The sequence below is a fragment of the Gekko japonicus genome, unplaced genomic scaffold, assembly GCF_001447785.1.
Source record: "Gekko japonicus isolate JY-2015 unplaced genomic scaffold, Gekko_japonicus_V1.1 scaffold102, whole genome shotgun sequence".
In the NCBI taxonomy this organism is placed as follows: Eukaryota; Metazoa; Chordata; class Lepidosauria; order Squamata; family Gekkonidae; genus Gekko; species Gekko japonicus.
The window spans coordinates 1,435,791-1,462,096 of NW_015172006.1; the positions used below are offsets into that span (position 1 = coordinate 1,435,791).

The window sequence follows — 26,306 nt, forward strand, 5'->3', positions numbered from 1 at the left end:
TGTTCTTGGACGAAGGGGGAAAGTTTAACTCTACATTCGGATGTCTATACACAATATTAGGCTACGGCTCGCCAAAGTATATTTGTGAAGAACACCAGGTTGGTGCAAACTGAGCTGAGTCAAGAAGAGCTTTGCTGGATCCTCTAAATAGTCCATCTAGACTAGCATCCTGTTTTCCACAGCGTCTCTGGGAAGTCTGCAAGTGCTGGGTAAAGAGGCCAAAGACTCCTGAATCCGCCTCCCCAGCAACTGGCATTCAGAGGTATACTACTTCCAAGCACAAAAGCTCCATGTAGAAATCATGACTAACAGCACTGCTGGACATATCCGCCATTAATTTAACTAAGATCATTTTTTAAAGCTGCTAACACTGGTGGCCATGATTGTATCCTGTGGCAGTGAATTCTGCATGTTAATCACCTGAGTTGTTTCAGAGCATTTCCACAGAAAGTAACAGACCTCTACAGACTACTTAGAAGTAAGGATTATATGAAGCAGAGCCTTTTCAACATACCAAAAAGCAAACCATAAGCCCCATCCCACCCTCTAGCTCCTCCAGTGAGGGCTTTCGGGCCTCCAAACGACATACATAAACTGAAACATATTTAGTAACATATAATAGTTTATTTTTAGATCTATGCTTGGAGCACCTACAGTCTGTGATGCATGAGTTCCATAGCACTTTGCCGCCCTACTGGTCAAAACTCCTTTTTAAAAGTTCTGATATGAAGACACCATCTACTGAATCAAACCATTGACCGATCCAGTTCACTGTTGTCTGCTCTGACCAGCAGCAGGTCTTCAAGGTCTGAAGTAGAGGCAGGTCATTGTACCAACACCACCTTCCTGAGATCCTTAACGGGAGATGCCAGGCATCGAACCTGGGACCTTCTGAATGTACTGCACCGGCTCAGCCACTGACCTGTGACTCCCGCATACATTGTACAGTGCATACATAGGATCAACTGAAATGCTACACCCACACAATGAAGCATTGTGCAAACTAACTGGAACTCCACAGGTAAAGCAGAAGGGTTTGCTTAAGAACATAAGAGCCCTGCTGGATCAGACCAGTGGTCCACCAAAATCCAAGATCCTGTTCTACACAATGGCCAGCTGGTTACCCTGAAGGACCAACAACAGGACAAAGAGGCCAATCTTCCTTTGCTGTTGCCTCCTGGCACTGGTATTCAGTTTTATTGTCACCGAATGTGGAGGTTCCCTTTAGAAACCATGGTTACTAGCCATTGATAGACCTCTCCATCATGAATCTGTCTAATCCTCTTTTAAAGCCATCTGTGTTAGTGGCCATCTCTATGCTCCCTGGCAGTGAATTCCAAAATTTAATCACTCAACAAATAAAGTAGTATTTACTTTGGTCTGTCCTTACTCAATTGCCTATCAGTTTCACTGGGTGCACCCAAGGTCTCATATTTGGGGGAAGGGAGAAGTTCTCTCTATCCACTATCTTCAGTACTCTGACCAGCAGCAGGTCTCCAAGGCCCATTTACTCATCTGGGACAGGAAATTACCAGCCACCAGCCCCCATTTCCCACCACCAAGAAATTAAGGAGTGGGAGAAAAAATGGCCTCTGCATAGTGACTCTCTAGAAATTTCCCCTAGTCTCTATGGTAGAAACCATCACAACCTTCCCAAACTCCTCCCTGCCCAGATACCTTTCCCCAAATCGCCTGACATTTTTCAAGGCACTGTTGAGAAACCTATCTCTCTGCTCCATGCATAATTTTATAAATCTCTATCATGTCCCCCCTTAACAGTAAATTTTATAAATCTCTATCATGTCCCCCATCGCTCATCTTTCCCCCTTAACAGTGAAGTCCCAGACTTGTTAGCCTTTCCTCATAGGAAAGATGCTCCATCCCCTTAATCACCTTGGTTACTGTCTTCTGTACTTCAATCAGCTACCTCTTCAATAGTTTTCCCAGCTCTGCAATATCCTTTTTGAGATACAGTACCCAGAACTGTGCACCATCTTCTAAATGAATTTGCACCAAGGGCATTATGATACTGGCTATTTTATTTTCAATTCTTTTTCTAATAATCTCCAGCATGGAGTTTGCCTCTTTCACTGCTGCCACATACTGAGTTGATATTTACATCAGTCTTCCTACTACAGCCCCAGGATCAATTCCCCAACCCGAAGCTCTGCCAGTTCAGATCTCATTATCATACACTAAAATGTGGATTTTTTTTTCCTCCAGTGTGCACCTCCTTATACTTACCTCCAATGAATTTCATTTTCAACACCGTTGCCCGCTCATCCAATTCAGAGTAATCCTCCTGAAACTCTTCACAACCTGCTTCCCCCCCACACCATTCTGAATAATTCTGTATCTTGCAAACATGGCCACTACAAAGCTCACCCCCAGTTCCAGATCTTTTATGAACAAATTAAACAGCACAGGTCTCAACACCAGTCCTCATAAGACCCCACTTCCTTCATTATCTATGTATACTAAGAATAAGGCTAGTTGAGGAAATAAATACAACGAGCTCTAGAAAGAGGCTCTGGGTGGGTGCCATGGCCTTGGGCACTCAGCGTCAATTTGCTGTGGCGATCTCAGCAGAGTATAATGACACAGAGCTTACTGTGTTCTCCAGGGGAACTGATCTCTGCCATCTAAAGAGCAGTTGTAATTCTGAGTGATCTCCAACCCTCACCTGGAGATTGGCAGGAATGATTCCCCACGAGGAAAAGTACAGTCTTTCTCCACAGTGGAGACCAAAGCAGCTTACATCATTCTCCTCTCCTCCTTCTGATCTGCACAACAACCCTGTGAGATAGGTTAGGCTGAAAGTCTGTGACTGGTCCGAAATCACCCATTCAACTTCCACAGCAAGAACCTGGGTCTAGCAGACTCTGCTCTGTAGCACTAACTGCTATACCTAGGGTGGCCAACCTCCAGGTGGAGCCTGAAGATCGCCGGGTATCACAACTGAACTCCAGACAACAGCTCTCCCCCAGAGAAAATAACTGCTTTGGAGGGTGGGCTCTATGGCATTTTATTCAGCTGAGGCCTCTCCCCTCCCCAAATTCTGGCTTCCTTAGACTCCACCATAGAATAGCCAGGAATTTTCCAACCTGGAGCTGGCAACCCTAGTCAGGACTGGCCCCAATGAGTTCCTCACAAAGGCCTGGAAAGGGCTTCCTTCCTTTGTCTTTTTAGTGACAGAACCAAGCTTGGTTGACTAGCAACAGCCACAGGAACCAAGAAGTAGAAGTGTCTTTGTCAGGCGAGACAACCATTTTGATAGTTAATTCTGTGAGATAAGAGTGTCCAGGCTGGCAGTGGGCAGGGGAGGAGCAGACCCAGCACACAGCCTATGGTACACAAGTACTCTTGAGTGACGGTTGACGGGCCAATGGCTGATGGAGCATACAACACAGCCATTGGGAGAGCTGGAAATGGCCAATACATAAGGGAATTATATATATAGGATTCTTACTCTTTGCTTCCTGACATTTAGCGTAGGGTATAAGGGGGGGTTACATTTTGTGTGTGCGTGCGCGCGTGTGTGTGCACATATGTGCCCATGCCTAGAAGTCATGGCAACTTCTGGCAACTCCTACTGGGACATGGAGGATGTTTAGAGAAGTGGCTTGATAGCCTGCCTCTGCCACCCGGCCCTGGTATTCCTTGGAGGTCTCCAATCCAAACACTTGCCACAGTCAGACCTGCTTAGCTTCCGAGATCTGACAAGATCAGGCTTGCCTAGGCTATCCAGGTCATGGTGGGTAGAAGAGTTTTTTGAAAAGAAAGGGTGGATTTTGAAAGGAAAGATAAAGCTACAAGGAAAGAAAGAGTGATGAAGCCAAAATATACCTCAGGCCCAGGTGGTCCTGGAATTCCAACCGGACCTTTGTCACCAACCTTCCCCTGCAGAGAACCAAACAAATCAAAAAGGAAACATGAGCATGCCATCGAAGGTCTCCCTCTTAGTGAAGTTGTCATCCTCTGTCTGGTCTGTACCTTTTCAACCTGTAGGTGGTGGTACACAGAACTCAGTGCTCCTAAGACACACACGCAAATCAGTACACAGAACACCATCATGTCAGGGAGACAGGATCTAAACTTAGCCTTCATCCTGAATACACTGCTTATCTATACAGAGAGAATTTTATTTTGGGTACGGAGCAGCATCTCCTTGCTGAATTTGGAAGAGTACAGCCGTGATATAGGATGACAACCTCAATTAGGCCCTAAAGACAGGTGTTGGCCAGCAGGCCACCCCAGGCCACCTTTTGCAGCAGGATCAGAAAAAAGAAGCAGTTACTTACAAGAGGGCCTGGCTTTCCTCGGGCACCTGGCATCCCGGGCAAACCTTGACTACCCTGAGGGGAAAACAAACAGAGAATGAGAATTTCAACTAGAGTTAGAGCAGTGTTGCAGCCAGAAAGCGGGATGTTCAAGTTGGCAATGCTGGCTGCAGGAGAGGATGAATGAGTAGGATCAAAGGTGGAAGAATTAACTCCTGAACCCTGGAGTCTTTTGCTTGCCCACTTTAAGTCAAGCAATAGGGACCCCAAGCGTATGTGATACACAGAAATACAAACCGCAACAGTAGACCATAAAAAAAAAATCACAAATTGTACAAGTTACCAGTAGACATCAGTGTATTGCAACATAATTACAGTCAATCAATAAATAAAGTAGAATTGGTGGTCACAATTCAAAAACAAGTTGCAATAAGTAGGGGAGCGGTGGCACAGAGGATTTATCCTCTGGTTAACATCTGAACTGAACAGAGTTGCTGTCAGTTCTAGCCCGCGCTGGTGTGAGCTACCAGCCTTGTCCCCAGCTTGCCGTCCACCCAGTGGTTTGAAAGCTTAGGCGAGTAGATAAAATGGGTACCACTCCTTAGAAAGGGTGGGCACACTAAACCCCCGTAGGGGGGTGTTAGCCAGCGAATGGAATGTCCAGCTCGGAAGCTCGGCAGCCTGATAAAAAGACCTCTTCGGCATTAAGAAGCCTGTGATGGGCCAATCTGGCCAGGCGGTGGCAATGCGGCGCTACGATTCAAAGCAGCCCAGGAAGAACCAGCGTCATCAAGCCAAGCTGAAAAGTGAATGCCTCCGGAACACGTCTGAAGCCTACAGCTGAACAAAAATCCCCGTCGGATGCAAAAAAATGTGTGCGATTTAAAGAATTATATGTTGTCCTCCCTTACCCCTATGATTATTATTATTATCATCATCATTATCATCATCATCATCATCATCATCATCATCATCATCATCATCATCATTATTATTATTATTATTCAAAGCATTTAAAAAGAGAAGGTATAACCATTCAAACAGAAAAATCCAACAAGAGACTCCTCTAAACCTTTTCAGTATACTAGTGTCTAAAAGACCTCAAAGTCCACAAACAAGGCAGAGTATGTCCCATAACACAAAGAAACTTCTGCAGCCGAAAACGTCCTTCCTAGGTATGTCAGATGTTTCAAAGCATTCTTCCTCAGTTATACGGCTGAAAAATGGAACCTGATTTCCATAATAAACTAGGCACAGCTCATGTCTCAAGTGGAATCTGTGGAGAATCTGTGACCACCAATTCTACTTTATTTATTGATTGAGTGTAATTATGTTGCAATAGACTGATGTCTACTGGTAACTTGTGCAATTTGTGAATTTTTTTGATAGTCTACCCTTGCGGCTTGTATTTCTGTGCCCACTTTAAGCGGCATACCTCTTGGGCTGTGCTCTCAAGTGGTAAACATTTTCAGGAACATATTTGCCATCACGAAGGTGTGGGTTGTTGTTGTTGTTGTTGTTTTGTAATGTAAGAAAGACATAATCAAAAAGAATTAAACATAAGAAAGCGGGGTTGGAGTGCTAGCATCTTTGCCCAGAAAGTACGGCAGTGGCTATGTATCAACATTTATGGAAACATAAAGCGGACAGAAAATCAGGATCCAGTTACCTTATCACCTTGGAATCCGACGTCTCCTGGAACACCAGGCACTCCCTGATCACCCTGAATACACATCAGCAAAGAAAGTTACAACAGACATCGTATCAAGGGCAACACATATGCCCCAATTAATGAAATTTATCAGTTTTACTATACAGTGGGCGCTTTCAAGGCAGAATTGGTGGGGAAAGATTAAAAAACGTGCAAGACAGGCGTTTTCTGAGCCAACCCCCCAAAAAAGAGCATGGTCTTTCCCCCCAAAGTTCTCCCCATGAATTAAATAAATGGGTGCCTGTTCAAGAGCAGTGACGCGACCACGCCGGGGGCGGGGCCACAGTCATCCGAGGGAAAACTCTATGGTTTTCCCTCAGATGGTCGGGGCTCCTCCCCCAGCGTCGTCACGTCACTTCCTGGTGACGTGGATGCGGCGCACGCACGTGAGACTTGGCAACCCTAGCTCCCTCCCATTCATTTCAATGGGGCCCGTACAGGAAGACTTTCCAGTGGGCTGTGTTCAAAACTTGAATTGAGTGGGGAGGGGAGCACAGGACAGTAAAACGTAGAAGCTCCAAGGCACATTTCTTCTTGAAAACAGTATTCACCCTTGCTGGTATTAGCTAGCAATGTCTGATATGAGACATCAAATACAGGGATGCAAAGAAACTGGAAATGACCCACCGAAAATTTTTCCTGTCCAAGCCTCATTGAAATGCATGAGAGCAGAGCCCTTTGTGCCACATCCATTCACTTAATTTACAGGGGGAAATTCAGGAAATAAAGGCAGTAGCAGTTGTGTTAAAGAAGATCCACTTTGCCTAACCTCACAATCCATGGAAGCATACAGGACTTCCAGAGTGGTCAGTACCAGAAACGTACTCTAAACCAAAAGCAACTTCTAGACAGCACCAGACTTGCTTAACCCAGAGGAGGAAAGGCCATTCTGAAAGAACATTATCATGGAAAATGATTGCCACCACCATCATCAGTGTGTGTGTGGTGCTTTACTGAACATGAAAAGAGGGGTCCCTGCCCCAAGGAGCTTACAATCTAAAATATACTACAAGCAAGATGAGAAAAGGGAGGAGAGGGCAAGGGAAAAGGTGGGAGAGCACTTGCTTTGCATGCAGAAGGTCCCAGATTCAAGGAACTTCAGATGCACATATTTGTAAAGACCTTTCTCTGCTGCGAATGCTATGAGCAGTCACAGCAGATAGACACTGAGTTAGATGGACTGACTCCATATAAGGTAGCATCCTAAATTCATATATAAGCGAATGTAGAACTTCTAAGGGAAATATCTGTCTTGTAATCTATATGAATAGATTCTTTTGAACTATGGTGCTGGAGAAGACTCTTGAGAGTCCCTTGGACTGCAAGGAGACCAAATCAGTCAATCCTAAAAGAAATCAACCCTGACTGATCCCTGGAAGGCCAGATAATGAAACTGAAGCTCAAATACTTTGGCCACCAAATGAGAAGGGAGCACTCCCTGGAGAAGACCCTGATGCTGGGAAAGATTGAAGGTCAAAGAAGACGGGGACGGCAAAGGATGAGATGGTTAGACAGTGTCATAGATGCAACGAACATGAAATTGAGCAAACTCTGGAGTACAACAGAAGACAGCAGGGCCTGGCATGATCTGGTCCATGGGGTCGCGAAGAGTCAGACTCATAAGAACATAAGAACATAAGAGATGCCAATGTTGGATCAGGCCAAAGGCCCATCCAGTCCAACACTCTGTATCCCACAGTGGCCAGAAATACCAGTGCCATCAGGAGGTCCACCAGTGGGGCCAGGACATTAGAAGCCCTCCCACTGTTGACCCCCCCCAAGCACCAAGATGACAGAGCATCACTTGCCCCAGAGTCCCTATCTATACCTTGTGGCTAATAGCCACTGATGGACCTCTGCTCCATATGCTTATCTAATTCCCTTTTGAAGCCGTCCATGCTTGTAGCTGCCACCACTTCCTGTGGCAGTGAATTCCAAGTGTTAATCACTCTTTGGGTGAAGAAGTACTTCCTTTTATCCGTTCTAACCCGACCGCTCAGCAATTTCATGGAGTGCCCACGGGTTCTTGTATTGTGACTGTGCGACTTGTATTGTGACTCGACTGTGCGACTGAACAAAAAATCTATATGAGCATTACATGTCAGAGAATTCCTATCTCAAGACAGGGTTCTCGTGCCCTTTATCCAAACCACTAAAAGAAACCAGAGTGGAAAGGTTCCCCAAGGAAAGATTGTGATACTTTAGAATACAATCCTAAATACAAATCCTAGGGAATAATTTTCATTGACCTCAATGGAATTTACTTGAGTACGGTATACATGCTTAGGATTGCACGGCTGTACGGCAACTGAGGCCATACATAGTTTCAAGATTAGGTCTTGCAACAGTTTCTGAACTATTAATCATACTCCTGACAAAAGCAGTTTAATTCTGTATCAGTTTTTATCTTCCCTCTAAAAGGGAGCACTGTTTTTTTTTATTTTTGCTTTTGAGATGTAGGAAGAATTCAGCGAGAGAAATTATGTGTTCTTAAAAACATAAATAGCTGAAGAAAACAGCTTAATTGCTGACAATACATTACGTATATTAGGTTTCCTAGGTCATCCCAACCCTAGCATGCAGGGTAGGTTATAGTTTAATAGCATTGTTAAAAAGCCAATTAAACAACCCTGAATAAAACATAAACTGAAATCTCGCACCTGTCAGAAACTTAGCTGTCTGCCAAAATCTTGCCCGGCAAAAGGTCAGTTCACACATTTATGTTCATCCTTAGATGCCCAGAGTGAATTGCAGGTATGGACGGACCATCACAAATCAAATGACACAGGTATCATTTCCATATTGGTGTGGATCCAACCTTTCTCCAAAGAACCTCCTCCAACTTAAGTGGCCAGAGGAAGGCTTCAAACGTGGCTTAGTACGTGCGTAGGATAGGGTTTGGATCCAACCCATCGGTCCAGCGCAAACGGTAGCCCACTGAAAAACTGAGGAAGCAGAAATCAAGCAATTCCCACGTGTGGAATTCACTGCCACAGGAAGTGGTGGCAGCTACAAGCATGGACGGCTTCAAAAGGGAATTAGATAAGTATATGGAGCAGAGGTCCATCAGTGGCCATTAGCCACAAGGTATAGATAGGGGCTCTGGGGCAAGTGATGCTCTGTCTTCTTGGTGCTTGGGGGGGGGGGTCAACAGTGGGAGGGCTTCTAATGTCCTGGCCCCACTGGGGGACCTCCTGATGGCACTGGTATTTCTGGCCACTGTGTGACACAGAGTGTTCGACTGCATGGGCCTTTGGCCTGATCCAACATTGTGTTCTTATGTTGTTATGTTCTTATGTGTGCATGAACCAAGCCAATCTATGAAAGAGGCACGGGCTTTGGTGAGTTTCCAAGGGATCAGAGGACTGTTGTCAAATGGCAGACAACAAAATTGTTTCTCTTTGTATTCTCCCATGCCTGAACATGACACAGTGACAGAATGATCTAGAGGTCCTTCTGAGAAAGAACATTGACCCCTCCCCCCAAGATGATGGCCCTGTTTTTGTTCATCAGGCTTTCCTGAGCTCGCCTCCCACACAGGAAAGTGCAGCACACCACCATGCCACATAGGCTCCATCAAGAACTGATCGCTATGACATGTTCTGCCTGGATCAGTCTCGAAACCTGTTGGTAAGTGCCAATCAGCACAGAGGGCAGCCATCGTCTACTGTCAGTGGTAGGCTGGCAGGGGTACCAAAGACCCTGTGTTAAGACAATGGCACCAGTTGCTTCGAGATGCCATTTCAAGCTCTGTACTGGGCCTTAAATATCTCACAGACTGTCTCTCCCCACATGAGCCAGAAGGAGGCCCTGGGGCTTTTCAGTTCTCCAGTGGTAAAGAAGCTCCCTCCCTTCTGTAATGAAATTCCCCCCTTCCCTTCTCTCCTGAAAGTCCTCCATTCAAAACCCTCCGATTCAGCATCAGCTGATCAGTGATCTCAGCTACTTCCCACAGCATCTTTTTGGTCTTTTGTCTTTTTCCAGAGGCTTTAACTCTTTGGGTAGACAGAAGTACAATGGATCCAGCACAAGCGGCTGAAAGAGTAGCTCGTGCTCCACAGCATCTGCTTTCTTTGCCTATTTTCCACCAATTTCCATCGTTTTAGCTGCTTGATCATCACAGGTTTGTCCATGCTGCAGGGCTAGCACTCTGAATTGACTGCAGGAATAATGGGGTCCCACGTGGAACCGTTTAAACGCAGCAGCTTTATGACCCTTGTATTTTACCTCCTCCCCACTCTCCAGCACGCTGTTATATGCTGCAGATAACTCCCACTTTAATATGACAGAGGCCTCAGTCGGCTGTACGGCAACTGAGGCCATACATAGTTTCAAGATTAGGGCCAGAGAACGTGGAAGGGAGGCGTGGCTTTTCGCGCCGGCGCCATTTAACACGCCAGAAGGCGATCAGGCGTCGTGGCAACAAAGTGGGGTTTTGTTTGTCGGCGCGTGTTTTTGGCATGCGTCAAGAGCATGCTTGAGCGATCATACGTAGGTATTCCATCGACAGCCCGTAGCAAACCGTTTGCTCGTAGGCTTTCCCGGGTATTTTTTAACTCCGGATCTTCAGGCGGATGCTACGGGTCGGCGATGGGTGTGCTACGCTTGCCAGATGTGTCTTCTGATCGTGCCCGTATACTCCGCCCAACATTCGTGCCCAGGGCTATTTTTGGGCAGGAACGCACAGGAACGGAGTTCTGGCTGGCTCCTGAGTTGGCCACGCGCAGCAGGAACTCATTAGCATAATAGGCCACACCCAAAAGCAGAAACTCATTAGGATTGGCTACATTAGGGGTGTGTGGCCTAACATGCAAAGGAGTTCCTGCTACAAAAAAAGGCCCTGGGTTTTGACAACAAACAAGGTAAACAGAATAAGAAGCAAAAGATTGGTGTGGCTGGATGCACACTTCTGGTAACATGTGGGTGCGGCCTAATATGCTAATGAATGGTGCTGTCAGGGATGTGGCCCAATATGCTAATGAGTTTCTGCTATTGGGTGTGGCCTATTATGCTAATGAGTTCCTGCTGGGCTTTTTCTACAAAAAAAGCCCTGTTCGTGCCTCTCCCGCCACAAATTCTGCGTGTGAACAGGGCCAGAGAAAGTTCTTATAGGTGACCTCCTTGATCCCCCAGTTTTGTGAGTGCCCTCTCAAAGGCGGACAGATAAATCCAGGGATCCTCTCCTGGGGTACAAGGGACAAAATCCTTTCCTGTCACTTTTATTTCTCTGCCCAGCTCAGCTTTCTGGCACAGGGCTTCCAAGTTCTGCTGGTGCTTCTGTTCCTGCAGCTCTTTATTCCTCCAGCATCCATCTTTTCTCCATCTTCCTTTCCCAGTTCCTGCATCCACAGTCTCTGGAGTTCAATGTCTGCCTCCTTCTCTCCGGCCCAGGCTCACACTGCGCAACCTCTTCCTACTGGTCTGGGCACTCAGCTCCTGCTGCTCTTGACACTAGCAGACTTGGCACGAACATGCCAGCTCCCACTTGGTTACAGGGATTCAGGAAAAAGAACTTCGGCTCATCCAGACAAATTTCCACCTCCTATCTGCCTTCTCTTGCATTCCTCGATTAACTCTGACGGCTTCATTTTCACAAACCTCAACAGCTCTACCGTGTCCATGATTGCTCTCTCATACTCACCCTGCTCCACAGCACGAAAATATAAACAAGCCTATTCCTCCACCTGTGCATTTGCACAATAGTTTTTAAAAGCTTTGCCAGTCTTTCTTCATGGATCTCTGTGCATTCTATCCCACCGCTGACAGCACATATAAAGGGATGGACTCGCAAGCCATCCGGGGGGAAAACCACGCATTTGCCCCAATTCTCTGCTCGGCAACACTGCTCCTTTCCCTCACTCATAAGGGGTACCAAACTTCTCTCTGTGTAGTGGCCACCTCTACCAACAAAGAGGTGGGGTATTCTGTGCTAGACAGATCTGTACATCTAGCTCTCTGTGTTGCTCTTTAGAGACTCCACCTACTTGCTGCATCGCCTGTGTGATGTATTCAATAGCTGCCATTGTAATACATTGCTGTATGTGAAACACCTAATTGAAGTTCCATGTCAAGCTTCATCCTGGGCTAGGATCCTAATCCCTCCAATCCTATTGGTAGCCCAGAAAGAACCAGCCAATCAAGCAACAGTAAGCTCCCTGAGCGGGAATGTCTGTGATTGGTCTTTATGTAGACAACCTCATTGGTTGGTATTTGTACAGTAGGTGTGGCTACATTAGCCGGGAGAGTTTAAAAGCAGAACAGCTTCAATGCAAAAGCAGTTCTGGCTATCAGATGTTGATCTGTGTTGGAGTTGTGTTACAAGCGCTGAATAAAGCTGATCTTTTGCTGAGTCACTCTCCGACTACTTTGTTAAGTGAGCGACTTAACAGCCTGCTTCGTACCAGCCAGTGCAGGGACAACCAATCAGACCTCCACCATTTCAAGCTATCATGCTCAAATGATGGCAAGCTTACCCACCATCCCTCCCCTTTACTGCTCTTTGGAGAGCAAGACCAAATAGGCATAAATAATATGTCAGAGTTGGGACTTCTCACCATTTCCCTTGACATGTGGGGTGCCTGTGTAAAGATTTAGTCCTCCGTGGGTTGTGCCCATCCAAGGAAGAGAAGAAAAGTTTCCTTCTCCTGTCCTAAGCATTTAATTTCCCCTTGGGAGTCCATCCCCCCCCCCAGGGTCATTCAGGATCTTCCTGCCCCAAGATGAAGGAATTATTATCTATACCCTTTCGACTCTCTAAGTCTCTGTCCCTCTTAGGTGTGATATTCTAGCAAGGCAGGAGATAGTGAACCTTTTGTTCTTATTTCAGTCAGATCTATTTGCATAACGAAGAGCTGGAATGCTCTGCGGTTGGGAGAGAGATTACTCATCCCCTATGCCAGTTATGAGTTTGCCACCCAGAACCAGACCTCGTACAGAGTACAACTGTCAGGATCCTGCTCCCTGCCAGACGCCGGGGGACCGGTCGCCGTTGTGAGGATTCACTAAATCAGGAAACCAACACCTCAGACCGAGCGCGTTGGGTGTTTCAGCACACTCCAAACTTCGCTCTGAGCAGCATACCGCCCTTCTCTCTGGGTTTCGTTCTCTCTGCTCTCCATCCTCCTCGGTGTTCTCAGTTTCCGTCTTTTATTGTCATTTACAATCAACTGTTTTCACCTTCCCTTCTTCCCAGGTGCTATCTATTCTCTAAGCTCCTCATCTGTTTCTCTAATACATGTGTTTTCTCTAATCTCATGGTCTGTCCCTATCCCTTTAACTCCTGAAGCCTCGGGATGCGGTGTATCGGTCCCGATCTGATCTGTATCGGTCCCAATCTGATCTATAACCCCCTTTCGACTCTCTAAGTCTCTGTCCCTCTTAGGTGTGATATTCTAGCAAGGCAGGAGATAGTGAACCTTTTGTTCTTATTTCAGCCAGATCTATTTGCATAACGAAGAGCTGGAATGCTCTGCGGTTGGGAGAGAGATTACTCATCCCCTATGCCAGTTATGAGTTTGCCACCCAGAACCAGCTCACGTACAGAGTACAACACGCCCAACGGCGGAACTATTGGAATGAATTCTAGGGTGATTTCTCCCTATTCATTTTTCTAGACCTTATAAAGAACTGATTTTTTTTTTAAATGGTGGCTTGCAAGTCAAAGGTTTTAACCTACTTCTCACAGTCTGAACATACGAAACGACTTTATTACAAGTCAAAATGTTAGTCTAGCTCAATATCATCTCTTTCGAGGGCAGTTCTTGAAGGATTCAGCGGAGAGGTGCTTCCCAGCACCTCCTAATTGAGACCCTTTACCTGGAAATTCTGAGGTCTCTCCACCACCTCAGCAGTGTGAAGTCTTTCCTATCAAAGGAAGAGGATATGTCTTGTGTGGCTGGATGAGAGCTTTTGCTATCTGGCCCGCCTCTATCAAACTCCATGCTGAATCACCAGCATTCCAAGCCCTTTCCCTAACAACCCAGGTACCACTTTCTGGCCCGTCCAGGCATCACGAGGCTTCATCAGAGGTCATTTTGTAGAAATAGAGGTGCAGGAGCTCATTAGCATAACTTATTTGCATGTCCAACACCCCCTGACATCACCGAAGTGTGTCAGAAGGCAACACCCACCTCTGAGGCTCCACTGGACTGTTTTGGATTGCTAGTTATTGGGGGGGGGACGTGCAGATCTGTCCTCGCAGAGGAGGGAGAGCTTGTACCTGAATAGAACTTGGTCTTAAAGGTGCCACTGGACTGTTTTGGACCGGGGGAGCGGGGGGGCTCTGCAGCTTACCTGGCTGCTTCTTGCTCTGACTGAGGGCTGCTGGGAGCAGGGGGTGGGGCTTGTAGCATGTGCCTGACCCCTGGGCTCTTTACTGCCGGAGCTCTGCTCCTGTGCGCTCCTGCAGGAAATGACCCCTGGGCTTCATAAACATAAAGCGGGGGATCCAAAATGAGCATACAAAGGCAGGTGCAAAGGGTGGTATTACCGAATCATTTTGGTAAAGAAAGAAATTACATAGCAGAGGAGAAAAGCCCTTCAATATAAAGATCAAAACAACCCAGAAGCATGTGTGCGCACCGGTCCTATGCATTCCAAGCCACTCAATCAGGATTGCTGCAGCCACGGGACCTACTCTGACTGCATTCCTTTGGGTTCTCCTCCTTTCTGCCACTGTGTGGGATATACAAGACAGCCAAAGAAGATGGACAAGGAGACTGAAATAGGCCCAGAAACGGTGTCTTCTTTCAGTGCCGCATATGAATCTGGCATACACTAAGCCAGCTCATTGGCCCCTCTATCCCAGGACTGCTAACAGTAACTGACAAGAACTCCCCAAGATCTTGGGGTTGATCCATATGCTAAAAGTCCTTGTGGCTGCCATGAGCTTTAAGCATGGCGGCTGGGAGATTCCAACTTTGAACTCAGTTCCCAGATGCACACATGCACAATACGGATTGGGACTGTGGTGCGTGTGGACAGAGAACTTCCCTCACCCCCCAATCTTCATGACCTGAAATGGCCTTAGGGAGCTGACATTTGCCTTTGGGGGAGGGAACATTCATTTACTGAAGTTTCCCCAATGGAGCAAACAGCAGCTTCCTGGGGTATTTCAGTTGAGAAGAAGATGAGAAGAAATTGGATTTATACCCCCCCCACACACTGCCTGAAGGATTCTCAGAGCGGCTTGCAGACTCCTTTCCCTTCCCCTCCTCCCAACAGACACCCTGTGAGGGAGGGGGGGCTGAGAGAGCTCTTTCGAGGATTGCTTGTGAGAGAACAGCTCTGAAAGAACTTGTGACTGAGCCAAGGTCACACCAGCAACTGCATGTGGAAGAGGGGGGAATCAAACCCAGTTCTCCCCGATTAGAGTCTGCGCCCCTAAAGACTACACCAAACTTACTCTCATAAACGGTGCAAAGAGAGAGTCTGCGCCCCTAAACACTACACCAAACTTGCTCTCATAAACGGTGCAAAGAGGGCATGCTGTGGTTCTGATCTTGATCAAGAGCTTCAAGCGGGGAATTCTCAGACCACATATGTTGACCCACCATGTGAGCTTTGTTATACATGAATAAGCCCTCGGTCCTGCCCAGGACCTGCTACTTGAGAACTTTTGCCTGGCGTTGACAGGAATGGAACTTGGTCTTCCTGTATGCAATGCACGCGATTTACAGGCCTTTCCCCATTAGGATGAAGTACTGTCAACTTAGGCAGTGGCTCTCCAGGGCCCGAAACAGAATCTTTCTCGTCCTACATATCCCAAAGCCTTTTAACTCAACAAGTCAGGGACTGAACCTGAGACTCTCTGCATTTTTGACAGGCCCAAGGGGCCTACCTGGAGCTCTACAAGTTTCTCATTCAGCGGTTTCCCCCACCAAAAGGTTTTCAACATTTTCTCAAGTTTAACAGGGACAGCAAGAGGGCTCAGGACAAACCCAGATTTTTTTTTGGGGGGGGGGATGCTTGCAAGTGTAACGTGTGCAACCTTGCTTGCACAAGCAGATGTCAGCTCACCGAATCATTATCTTACACACTTCTTACCGCAACTGCCGAAGACCAAAAGCAGTATCTGCTTGGCTTGGCTTCACGCTGCAGGTGTAAAAGCCATGTAACTTTCTGGCTACTTGTAAGAGAGGTCTTGAAGCCCCGGTCTGAAGCATTAGGTACAATCGAATGAGAATATCTCCTGAAGAAGCCTCACAGGAACAAACTGGTCACGTGCAGAGGAGAAAAGTGAGAGTCTCTCGGCTGGCAGAGCTAAACAGACATACTAAAGCAGAGCTCTCAGATACTCAGAGGGAAGGAGGGAGGGAGAGACATCTCCCCATGCCAAGCAGGATGTGGGATGCCCTCAAAACCCATAATTCCTTCCCTCAGACCTTTGCGAGTCAGCAAGAAGGAGCAGATGGAATGAGTTAGGCCCATGGAGGCCGCTCTCATCTGATTTGAATTAATAATTACGAAAGGTTGATGGCTCCTGGCAGCAGAGGGGGAGAGACTGCCATGCCTCCACTCTAGCATTTGGGGGTTCAGGTGCCATCTTGCCTCTGTTGTTGTTGTTTTTTTAAAACATTTTTAATTGCTTTTCTAAACCACACACACACCTATAGGGTTTGGGGATGGGAACAAACTAAAACTACGAGTAGCAAGAGATCATTAAAGTAATGATAATTCCCTGTTGTCAAAGTAGTAATACGTGAGAGTTAATACGATAGTTATATAAAAGATTGAGCGAGTGTTCACAAACAAATTTGGTTAGAGTGTATGCTTCTTAGTTCAGGATTATTCGTTCCTGATAATTATCAGACCATTAGAGTTTCATTATTTTACTTATTTCCTTCCTCTACGTTTCTTTTTAAAGTCTTTTTCCTTGTCTCTGTTTTATTTGGAGAAGGGATGGGGCTCAGAAAAGTTGACACTTCACTCCCAATTCGTCAGCTCTCTCTAAAGAAGAAACCTCAGGACATGGTTTCCAACAGAATCTGGGAACCATATACTTAACGACATGGGAGGGATAGGGACTGAGGAAGGAAAAGAGGGAAAGTGGAAAATGTCAGGATTCAGACTTACAGCAGGACCTGAACCTAAGACCTTGGGCATTTCAGGCAAAGATCCCAAGAACCAGAGTGCTATAATGGTGAGGCTAAAACCGGAGAGGTATGGCTCAAATCAATAGTCAGCCATGGTGCTCAGTGAGTGTCTTTCAACCAGATACTATTTCTCATCCTAGCCTACCTCACAGGATAACTGTGAGGATAAAACGAGAGCCACTGGACACCCTTGCACACAATCCTCCCCGGATAAAGGGATGGGATAAATACGTGATAGACAGAAAGATCAACACAGGCAATCCACAGCCCGATCCTTCCCCCTATATGGTCAAAGTGCCTGCAAAGACAGAGGGAAAGATCGCAAAGTACATTTTTTATTGTCGTCTTTTGGCACGAAAAGAGATTCTTCGTGAGATGCGGCGTGCCATCCTGCAACATTTCACAGACGGTAAAAACAAAATCCTGTTCTCATCAAAAAGCCTCCCCTTGGCTCCCCGTTACGCACTGGTGAAGGATCTTCCCCATCACACTGTATCCCTTTACTTGGGAAGAGCTTGTCCTACACGGCATTAAAAACCAGTAGAGGTAAAGTTACATTAGAGCAAAGTTACACGTAGACCCCAAGGGAAAAGTTATCAGCACGTTCCAGATACGCAGAGCTAACAGGATATTAAGAGGGTTGGGTTGATGAGGGGAAGGAAGGTGTGCAATGGGTGAAAAACAAAAAAGGAGAAAGGGGGGAGGGGGTAAGGGGTATGTCACGCAGTGCAAAGGAAACAAAAAACAGGAGTGGGGGAATTGCATGCAGAGAAATAACAACAGTGCAATAAGGGAATATTCAGATCACCTTATCACCTTTCAGTCCATGCTCTCCAGGATTTCCCATCAGCCCCTAAAAATAAGAGGGGGAAAGAAAGACAAAAGAGTAAACTCGGGCATGGCACCTCTAACAAGTTCCCTGTACTCTGGCTAAACCTGAATCTTTTCTAGGTTCACACACTTGGCCCTACCTGCTTTCTAAAAGCCAAAGGAAGGGAACAGACAAAGCAAGGGGACACAGTTCTAAACACCCCAATGTTCATATAAGGAATATCACTGTCTGATTATCCACTCCCGAACACATACACACTACCAGGGCTTTTTTTGTGGAAAAAGCCCAGCAGGAACTCATTAGCATAATAGGCCACACCCAACAGCAGAAACTCATTAGCATATTAGGCCACACCCCCTGACAGCCAGCTCATTTGCATATTAGGCCACACCCCCATGTTATCAGAAGTGTGCTCATCCAGCCACACCCACCTTTTGCTTCTTATTCTGTTTACCTTGTTTGTTGCCAAAACCCAGGGCCTTTTTTGTAGCAGGAACACCTTTGCATGTTAGGCCACACACCCCTAATGTAGCCAATCCTAATGAGTTCCTGCTGTTGGGCGTGGCCAACTTGGAAGCCAGTCGGAACTCCGTTCCTGTGCGTTCCTGCCCCAAAATAGCCCTGCACACTACTGTACACTGCTGAAAGCTCTGCTCTGCTTTCTGCATGTGGTATTTATTTACTCTGCAACTACCTGGCTTCCACTAGCTAAAAAGTCCTACAATATACCTCGGCAACTGCAGGATGTGACATGCTTTATGCAGCCTTTACTGTCATGTGCGTGGATTTACCTACGTGTGCACTAAGGACAAGTTGTAACTTCTAAAGTCATTGGGAACTTTACTGTCATGTGCGTGGATTTACCTATGTGTGCAGGTAGGAGAAAGTGAAAGCATTATTGGAACCCTGAATCTACTGCAGACTTTGCGAGGCCTGCTCCAGTCCTGACACACCCACAAGACGTGGACAACCAAAAACTGGAAGTGGTAGGGAATGGATTAATGTCTTGCTGCTGGGTGTCTGGGAAGATAAAAGAATCTCAATCAGTGCTGTGCAGGCCAGTTGTGCAGCCAAGACAGAGCAAGCAATTACCAGGAGGTCGCAGTCTGGGAAGCCCTTCTATGTCAGGCTCACCCTTCAAGGAACGGGACTCCCATGTGAAACAACAAGGGCCAGTAGCCCAAGGGACACTATCCTTCTTGGCTGATGGTTCACCGCCTTGGAACCAGTGAAGTGGTAAGTTTCCCTGCCTTGGAGGAAGGTGCTTGAGCAGCCAGCAGGCTATTCAGCTGCGTCCTCTGAGGCTATGAAAGGGGAAAGAGCCCCCGAAGATCACAACCAGCCAGTAATATGAGCAAAAATTGTAAAGCAAGGCATTCTCAGAAAGCAAAAATAAGGACTGCAGTTTACTAAGGAACAAGAAAATAGGGACTGTGCTTGGTAATGGAGTACTTGGAGGGTGTAGAGAAAACACAGGTCGCAGAACTTTTTAATGAAGGACAGAATAGAAAATTAGGTCCCAAAGGAAGAAACACCTGAAAGCAAGCATTCATTTTGCAACTGCTGTCTATAGGAATAGCTAGACTGTCATTTTTGTTTTTATTCTGTATTGTGGCTTTTCATTATTTTTAATATGTGTATTGTGATTTGGCTGTCTTTCAATTATTTATTTGTTATAATTTTTAATGGTTTTGTAACTTTACTATTGTGACCTGCCCTGAGCACACTTGCAGGGAGAGCGGTATATAAATTGAAATAAATAAATAAATTTATGCTTCTGGAAATCCATATGAAAAAGAGATATTGTTTCAGCCCTGACCTGGATAGCCCAGGAAAGCCTGATCTTGTCAGATCTCAGAAGCTAAGCAGGGCTGACCCTGGCAAGTACTTGAAGGGAGATCTCCAAGGAATACCAGGGCCGGGACGCAGAGGCAGGTTACTCAAGCCTCCTTCTCTGAAAAATGTCCAAGCCCTCAACACACACACATACACAAAAACATATACATATAAAAGAAGAAGAAAGGTATTTCCCCCAAAAAATAAATTAAAAGATTTCTACCCTGCTAGATAATTTACAGGAATCTTGAGATGGCTTACAAACAATAACATTCAAAAACAAAATAAACTGACACACAATTAGAAGAAACATTTTAAAATACTGCAAAAATAAAAAAGAAATAACTATACACTGAAGTAATTAAATTTACTATTAAGATTACTACACTCTGAAGCACTGTTCCCTCTAAGTTGAGTTAGGGTGATTTAGCTCACAGTTTTTTAACCTCCAGCTCACACTTTTTTGTCTTCGCTCGGGAAGGATGTCTCCAGAGCAAACTAATTTATGCAGTAGCCAAATCGTTCGCTCACAACTTCAATGCCAGTAGCTCGCAAAGTAGAATTTTTGCTCACAAGACTCCACAGCTTAGAGGGAACATTGCTCTGAAGCCAGCAATATGCCACAGTTTAGCTAAAACCAGCAGTAGGCTGCAGAAACAATCTTAAGTCCCAGTGAAAGTCTGAGTAAATTTCAAAAAAAGGTTTTCACCAGATATCTCCTGATGCTCAGCAATGTAGCCAACCCTCAAACATTTCACAGATGCAAACAGACATGCCTGGGAAAGCCCTTTTCTCATACCAAAGATCACTTTACAAGCTCCACCCCTGCCATGATTATGCATTATTGAAGGCTCTTCACTTTCCGACTATTCATTTACTCCAGAATAGCCTGTCCAGGGCTGATGTAAAAGCTGGCTTTGTTGTTTGGCATCATGATATGCCAGGCACCCCAAAGTGATGCCTTGGGCAATGTTCCCTCTTATTTTTTTCCTCCTACTGAGCAGAGCAGTTCACATCTTGAGCAGAATATAACTGCTGTAATCTTAAAATGGGAAATAGGCAGTGCAGGACCCTGCGTGACTCCAGATTGCTGCTGAGCAGGGCTTCCTGTGTTAATGAGCGGTCGCTCACCTACACAGTTTGGGGGAGACTGGCCTTGGGCACCATGGTGGCTGATGACATCTTTTCTGGCGCCCGCCAAATGTTTTCATAAGGTAGGCAGGGCCAGGTGGGGCTTTTGCCCAACAAGGCTTCTTATTAGTCACTGGAGATTTGATTGGCTCTACAGATTTTTAAAAATTTTGTTTTGGCAGCAGCTGCCACCACAACACAAGGATCTTCACTGAGCGACTGAAGGTAAACTCCAACAGCCATTTTTTTGCTGGTTCTGCCTCCTGCAGCAGCTATTTTATGTCAGCCATTTGTTGGCTGTGCCCACCACCCTGTGTCACAATTCCAAAGTTGCCCACAGACTCAGAAAGGTTGGGTACCCCCTGTAATAGACTATATCACCAGAACTGTGCTATACTACATTACTGGAAGATGAAAAGCATCCTCTTCAGCTGCAGGGATAAAATGACAAGATCTGTACTACATTGCTTAGTATTCATGTACATGCTCTTCTGTGCATTTGAATAGATTCAAGATGCACATACACACACACACACAAACAATGCCTTAACGGCATTTTACAGGAGTAAAAACATAATATCTGAGAGATAAAAATGCAAATTTTGGATAAAATACAATTTCCGGTAAAAATTACCCTGCACTGAGTGCTTACAAAGTTTCACTACGTATAGAAGCAGCAGCCAGTAAAAACTTTGCTACAAATTCAATTATGTTTTCCTCAGGAAGTACATACACACATATACATACTCAGAGAATTAACTGCAGAAGATGGAGGGAGAGGATGATCCCTGGAGGATGACAACTCTAGCAACAGACACTAACAAAATCTTAACGTACTATCAAAGCAAAAATATGGACTGGGATTTACCCCCAAGAGAGATTGGAAAGTAGGGACTATATGACGGGGGCATCATCAGGCAAACACCTGAAGGTCTAGCCGTGCGTTTGGATATGGAGATGCAGGCAAGAGGTTTTTTTATGGATCAGACCAGGCCTAACAAAGCTAGAATTTAACATCTGGGAACTGTGGGTGTTCGATCACCGCTAACAAAGATCCAGAGAGTGATTTCAACAACAGTGATCAGCTTTATTGAAGGTACGAACAAGCGCTTGAAAGAAGTCATAACCAGAACAACTTAACATTGGGAGCTAGGCTCCTTTTAAACATTCCCGGGCTAACGTAGCCACACCTATTTACAATAAACAACTAATGAGGTTGTGCGGATAATGTCCGATGAACGTCCTTCCCTCGCAGGGAATTGGTACAGTTCTGATTGGTCGCTGTTGTGGAGCGACCAATAGCAAGTTGGCTCGGAGGAGCCTTCCTCTGGCTCGAGCTTATCATGGAGAGTTAATGCGGCAATTCATATAAGCCTTTTCGAATACGCCACAGTGGGGGGAGAGGACAGAGGCTACGATGAGAAAGTGGGCTCTTTCCCCTGGTGTAAACTCTTCTCTTGAGTTTTGAAGGAAGGGAGTGATTAATAGGAAAGGCTCCCTACGGCGGTTCTCATTGTCCATCATCTCCTAAGGCACCCCATGGATAAGGGAAAACATTCCTTGCTGATTCCTCATTAGCTCATATTTGCTCAGAAAAGCAGAGCGACATTTCACCAGCCCCTTCTTTTCTCACCAGCCTCTTCCCCTTCTCTACCTGCTGCCATGGATACACAAGAATTGGCCTCCTCGCCTCTGGCCTCCTGTGGTAAAATTAATTTCTAGGGCTGCAGTCCCCCCAGCCCAGTATTTAGCTCTCAAGGGTCTTTCCTAGCCCTGCTTCCTAAAGGCCTTTGACAGGGGATTAAACGTGGGACCTTCTGCATACAGGTCGTGTCGGAGGCTCAGAGAGACCCAGGCCACTTCGTGCTGTTGAGGTCCCAAGGCATAATTAAAAAGAAAATTAAAAGACAATACACGAAAACAAAAGAAGGCCTGTTATTAAATATAAACGTCCAAAAATATCACAACCTGCGCCCTCACAAAAATTCACAGGGCAGGATTGTTCTCATAAATTTTCACCTTGGATTTGAACCCCAGTACTTTTCACACACCAAAATGTTCGGCCCCCTCTATAGGCTTGCCAAGTCCCCCGGGAACTTGGCAAGTGTGATGTGACTGTGAAGAAATCTAATGCAATCTTAGGGAGCATTAACAGAAGCATTGTGTCCAGATCACGGGAGGTGGTAGTTCTGCTCTATTCTGCTATGGTCAGGCCTCACCTGGAGTCCTGTCCCAACGTGCCCGACGTGATCGCGTCACTCCGAGTGATGTGGATGCAGCGCACGCGTGCACACTCTCGAAGCGGCGCTGGAATCCCCCACTCCAGCACCACGGGGACTTGGCAACCCTACCCCTCTGAGGTTGAGGCCTAGGCCTCCCCAACTGTCCCTTCCTGCATACAAAGCAAATGCTCTGCTACTAAACCTTTCCCTGCATTGATAGCAGCACATGTGAAAGGGATCTAGGTGTTCTTGTTGATCACAAGCTAAACATGAGCCTGCAGTGCGATGTGACTGCGAAGAAAGCTAATGCAATCTTAGGGAGCATTAACAGAAGCATTGTGTCCAGATCATGGGAGGTGGTAGTTCTGCTCTATTCTGCTATGGTCAGGCCTCACCTGGAGTCCTGTGTCCAGTTTTGGGCACCACATTTTAGGAAGGATTTTGACAAGTTCGAGCGTGTCCAGAAAAGGGCAACCAGGATGGTGAGAGGGTTGGAATCCAAATCTTATGAGGAAAGGCTGAAAGAGTTGGGTATGTTTAGCCTGGGAAAGAGAAGGCTTAGAGGGGACACGATTGCCATCTTCAAGTATTTGAAGGGCTGTCATGTAGAAGAGGGAGCAGATCTATTCTCTCTTGCTCCGGATTGCAAGACTATATCTAATGGGTGGAAATTACAAGGGAGTCCTTACCGGCTAAATATCAGGAGAAACTTCCTAACTGTAAGAGTGGTTGAGCAGTGGAACAGACTGCCTCGGGAGGTGGTGGAGGCTCCTTCGCTGGACGTTTTCAAGCGGAGGCTGGATGACCATCTTTCGGGTATGTTGTAGGGCTATCTTTCGGCTATGCTCCTGCAGAGTGCAGGGGGTTGGACTAGATGACCTGCGAGGTCCCTTCCAACTCTAACATTCTATGATTCTATGATTCTATACTATACAAAGCTGCCTTATACCAAGCCCAGTGCTGGCAACATGTCCAGTGTAGTGTAGAAGTTAAGAGCTATGGACTAGTATCTGGGAGATCCGAGTTCAAATCCCCACCCGTGCCATGGAAGCTTGTTGGGTGACCTTGGGCCAGTCACACACTCTGAGCCTAACCTACCTCACAGGATTGTTGCGTGGACAAAATAGAGGAGAGGAGAACGACGTAAGCTGCTTTGGAACCCAGCCGGAGAGAAAGGCAGGGTACAAATGAATTAAATAAATAAATAAATACTCTGACAGGCGGCGGCTCTTCAGGGTCTCGAGACACACACAAAAAGATGTCTCTCCTAACACCAACCACCTGAGATCATTTAACTGGAAGGAATGCCAGTGACCCCATATGTGAAGTGAATGTGGCTGCCATGGGACTATTTAAAAAAAAAATTATTTATAGTCTGCCTTCCTTGTTGAGACTCAAGGCTAATTATGGTTCCTGCCCCATCGAAAATCACTCACCATGACAGGTACAGAAACCTGCAAGAAATGTACTTCAGCCAGAGACACAAGAAGGCAATCAGAGCAGTGACAGAGGGAGACAGATAGCCAGAATTTAGGGTTTGAGGGCTGAGAGGGACTGGTTTGTTTACCAGGCATGTGAAATAAAGAGGTATCAGATTTTTGGGGACGTTTACTGGCCTGAGGAACTGAGGTGTTACAGTGGGCCACGAGGGTTTGCTGGGTCTAGTATGAAACTCAGCTGCAGTAGAGTGCTGTATTTTAAGATGTTACAAACCTGCCTGAGAGAATGTCTTCCTTGGGCCTGTACTGTTTGAAACCTAACATCCCACAACTCATAGTTAAGTGTTCATATTTACCTCAGTTTGTGTGGGGTTCTTTTTCCTGATTAGACTTCATTCTTGTTCAATTTCAAAAAGCAAATCATCTCGTCCCCGTCAGTTCACCTCATTATCCCTCAGTGATCAATCCAGACTTGGGTGGGTTTTTCATACTCAGGTCCGGATGCTATCACCTCAAACTTTTCTTGGTGCTTTCCCACTCCAAACCCCAGTGCAATGGGGTAGGCGGGAAACTGTGAGATGGACAACAAAATTCTGTGGGGTGGTGTCTAGCTTCCAATGAATACGTCACACTCACCTTTAATCCTTTTGGTCCTGGAAAGCCTATTGGTCCAACAGCACCCATATCACCCTAGTATATGAAAGAGAGAAAAAAGACAAGTCAAGTTTAAGAGGGAACAACATGAAGCCCCACGCTTTCTCTGTAGGCTCTCTTAACTTTTGCTGCTAATCTATTTACAACAAGAAGAGAAGAGATTGGATTTATACCCAGCCCTTCACTCGGAGTCTCAGAGTGGCTTACAAATTCCTTTCCCTTCTCCTCCCCATAACAGACACCCTGTGAGGTAGGTGGGGCTGAGAGAGCTCTTTCCCAAACTGTCCTTGTGAGAACAGCTCTGACAAAACTATGGCTTGTCCAAGGTCATCCAGCAGCTGTAAGTGGAGGAGTGGGGACTCAAACCCGGTTCTCCGAGATTAGAGTCCACACACTTAACCACTACAGCAAACTGGCTCTCTTATCAGAAGTTAACTAGGTACTGTCATAAAGATTAGATTTTTTTTAATTAAAAAAAAGCTTAGGTTAAGAATGTGGGTTGGTGGTCATTGTGCAGGTAGCTTCATTACACATCTGGCACTCCAGTTCACATTTCTGAAGTTATGTCCCTTTGATAATTCTTGCTGTGGGCAATCTTAAATTTAGGTTTGTGATTTTTTTAAAAAAAGAACTTTCCTGCAAAATTACATAAAACAACCAACCCCCCTTTTTAAAAAATGTAGAAATAGCCGATGTTTCATCAATATTGGCTTATTTTGCTTAACATTCTGCTTCTGCTGACTACAATGTAGGGTGCAGAAACCATCAATAAGACTTTGTAGCTCACTTTTTCAGCAATTTCACCAGACAGTCCACCTAATAACCCTGCTGGAATAAATAGCCCAGCATCTTGTATCACACCGTTGCATTTGAAATCACTCCACTTTCCAGTAAGTAGGACAGATGAACTCCCATTCTAGCTGTATCTGACTAAGTAAGCAGAGAATCACGAAAGCTCCTCCCCTGCCACAAATTGTGTTAATCTTTAAGGTGCTACTGGACTCTTGTTCTTTTCTACTGCTACAAACAGACTAACATGGGTCCCGTTCACACGAGGCGATTTGGCCCGGGAGCGGGACAGTTCGGGGGCGGGTCAAACCGGCGCGAA

At 45.9% G+C, this 26,306-nt stretch overlaps 1 protein-coding gene across 1 annotated transcript in view; it reads right to left on the reverse strand.

Annotated features, from left to right (window-relative positions):
* COL27A1 (collagen, type XXVII, alpha 1) overlaps positions 1-26,306 on the reverse strand; it is a 399,797-nt gene that overhangs the window by 210,308 nt on the left and 163,183 nt on the right. The window contains exons 18-22 of the mRNA XM_015420171.1: positions 25,181-25,234; positions 17,893-17,937; positions 5,950-6,003; positions 4,302-4,355; positions 3,847-3,900 (exon numbers count right to left, since the gene is read on the reverse strand). Coding sequence (XP_015275657.1) covers positions 3,847-3,900; positions 4,302-4,355; positions 5,950-6,003; positions 17,893-17,937; positions 25,181-25,234 — 261 coding nt within the window. The remainder of the gene's footprint in view (positions 1-3,846; positions 3,901-4,301; positions 4,356-5,949; positions 6,004-17,892; positions 17,938-25,180; positions 25,235-26,306) is intronic.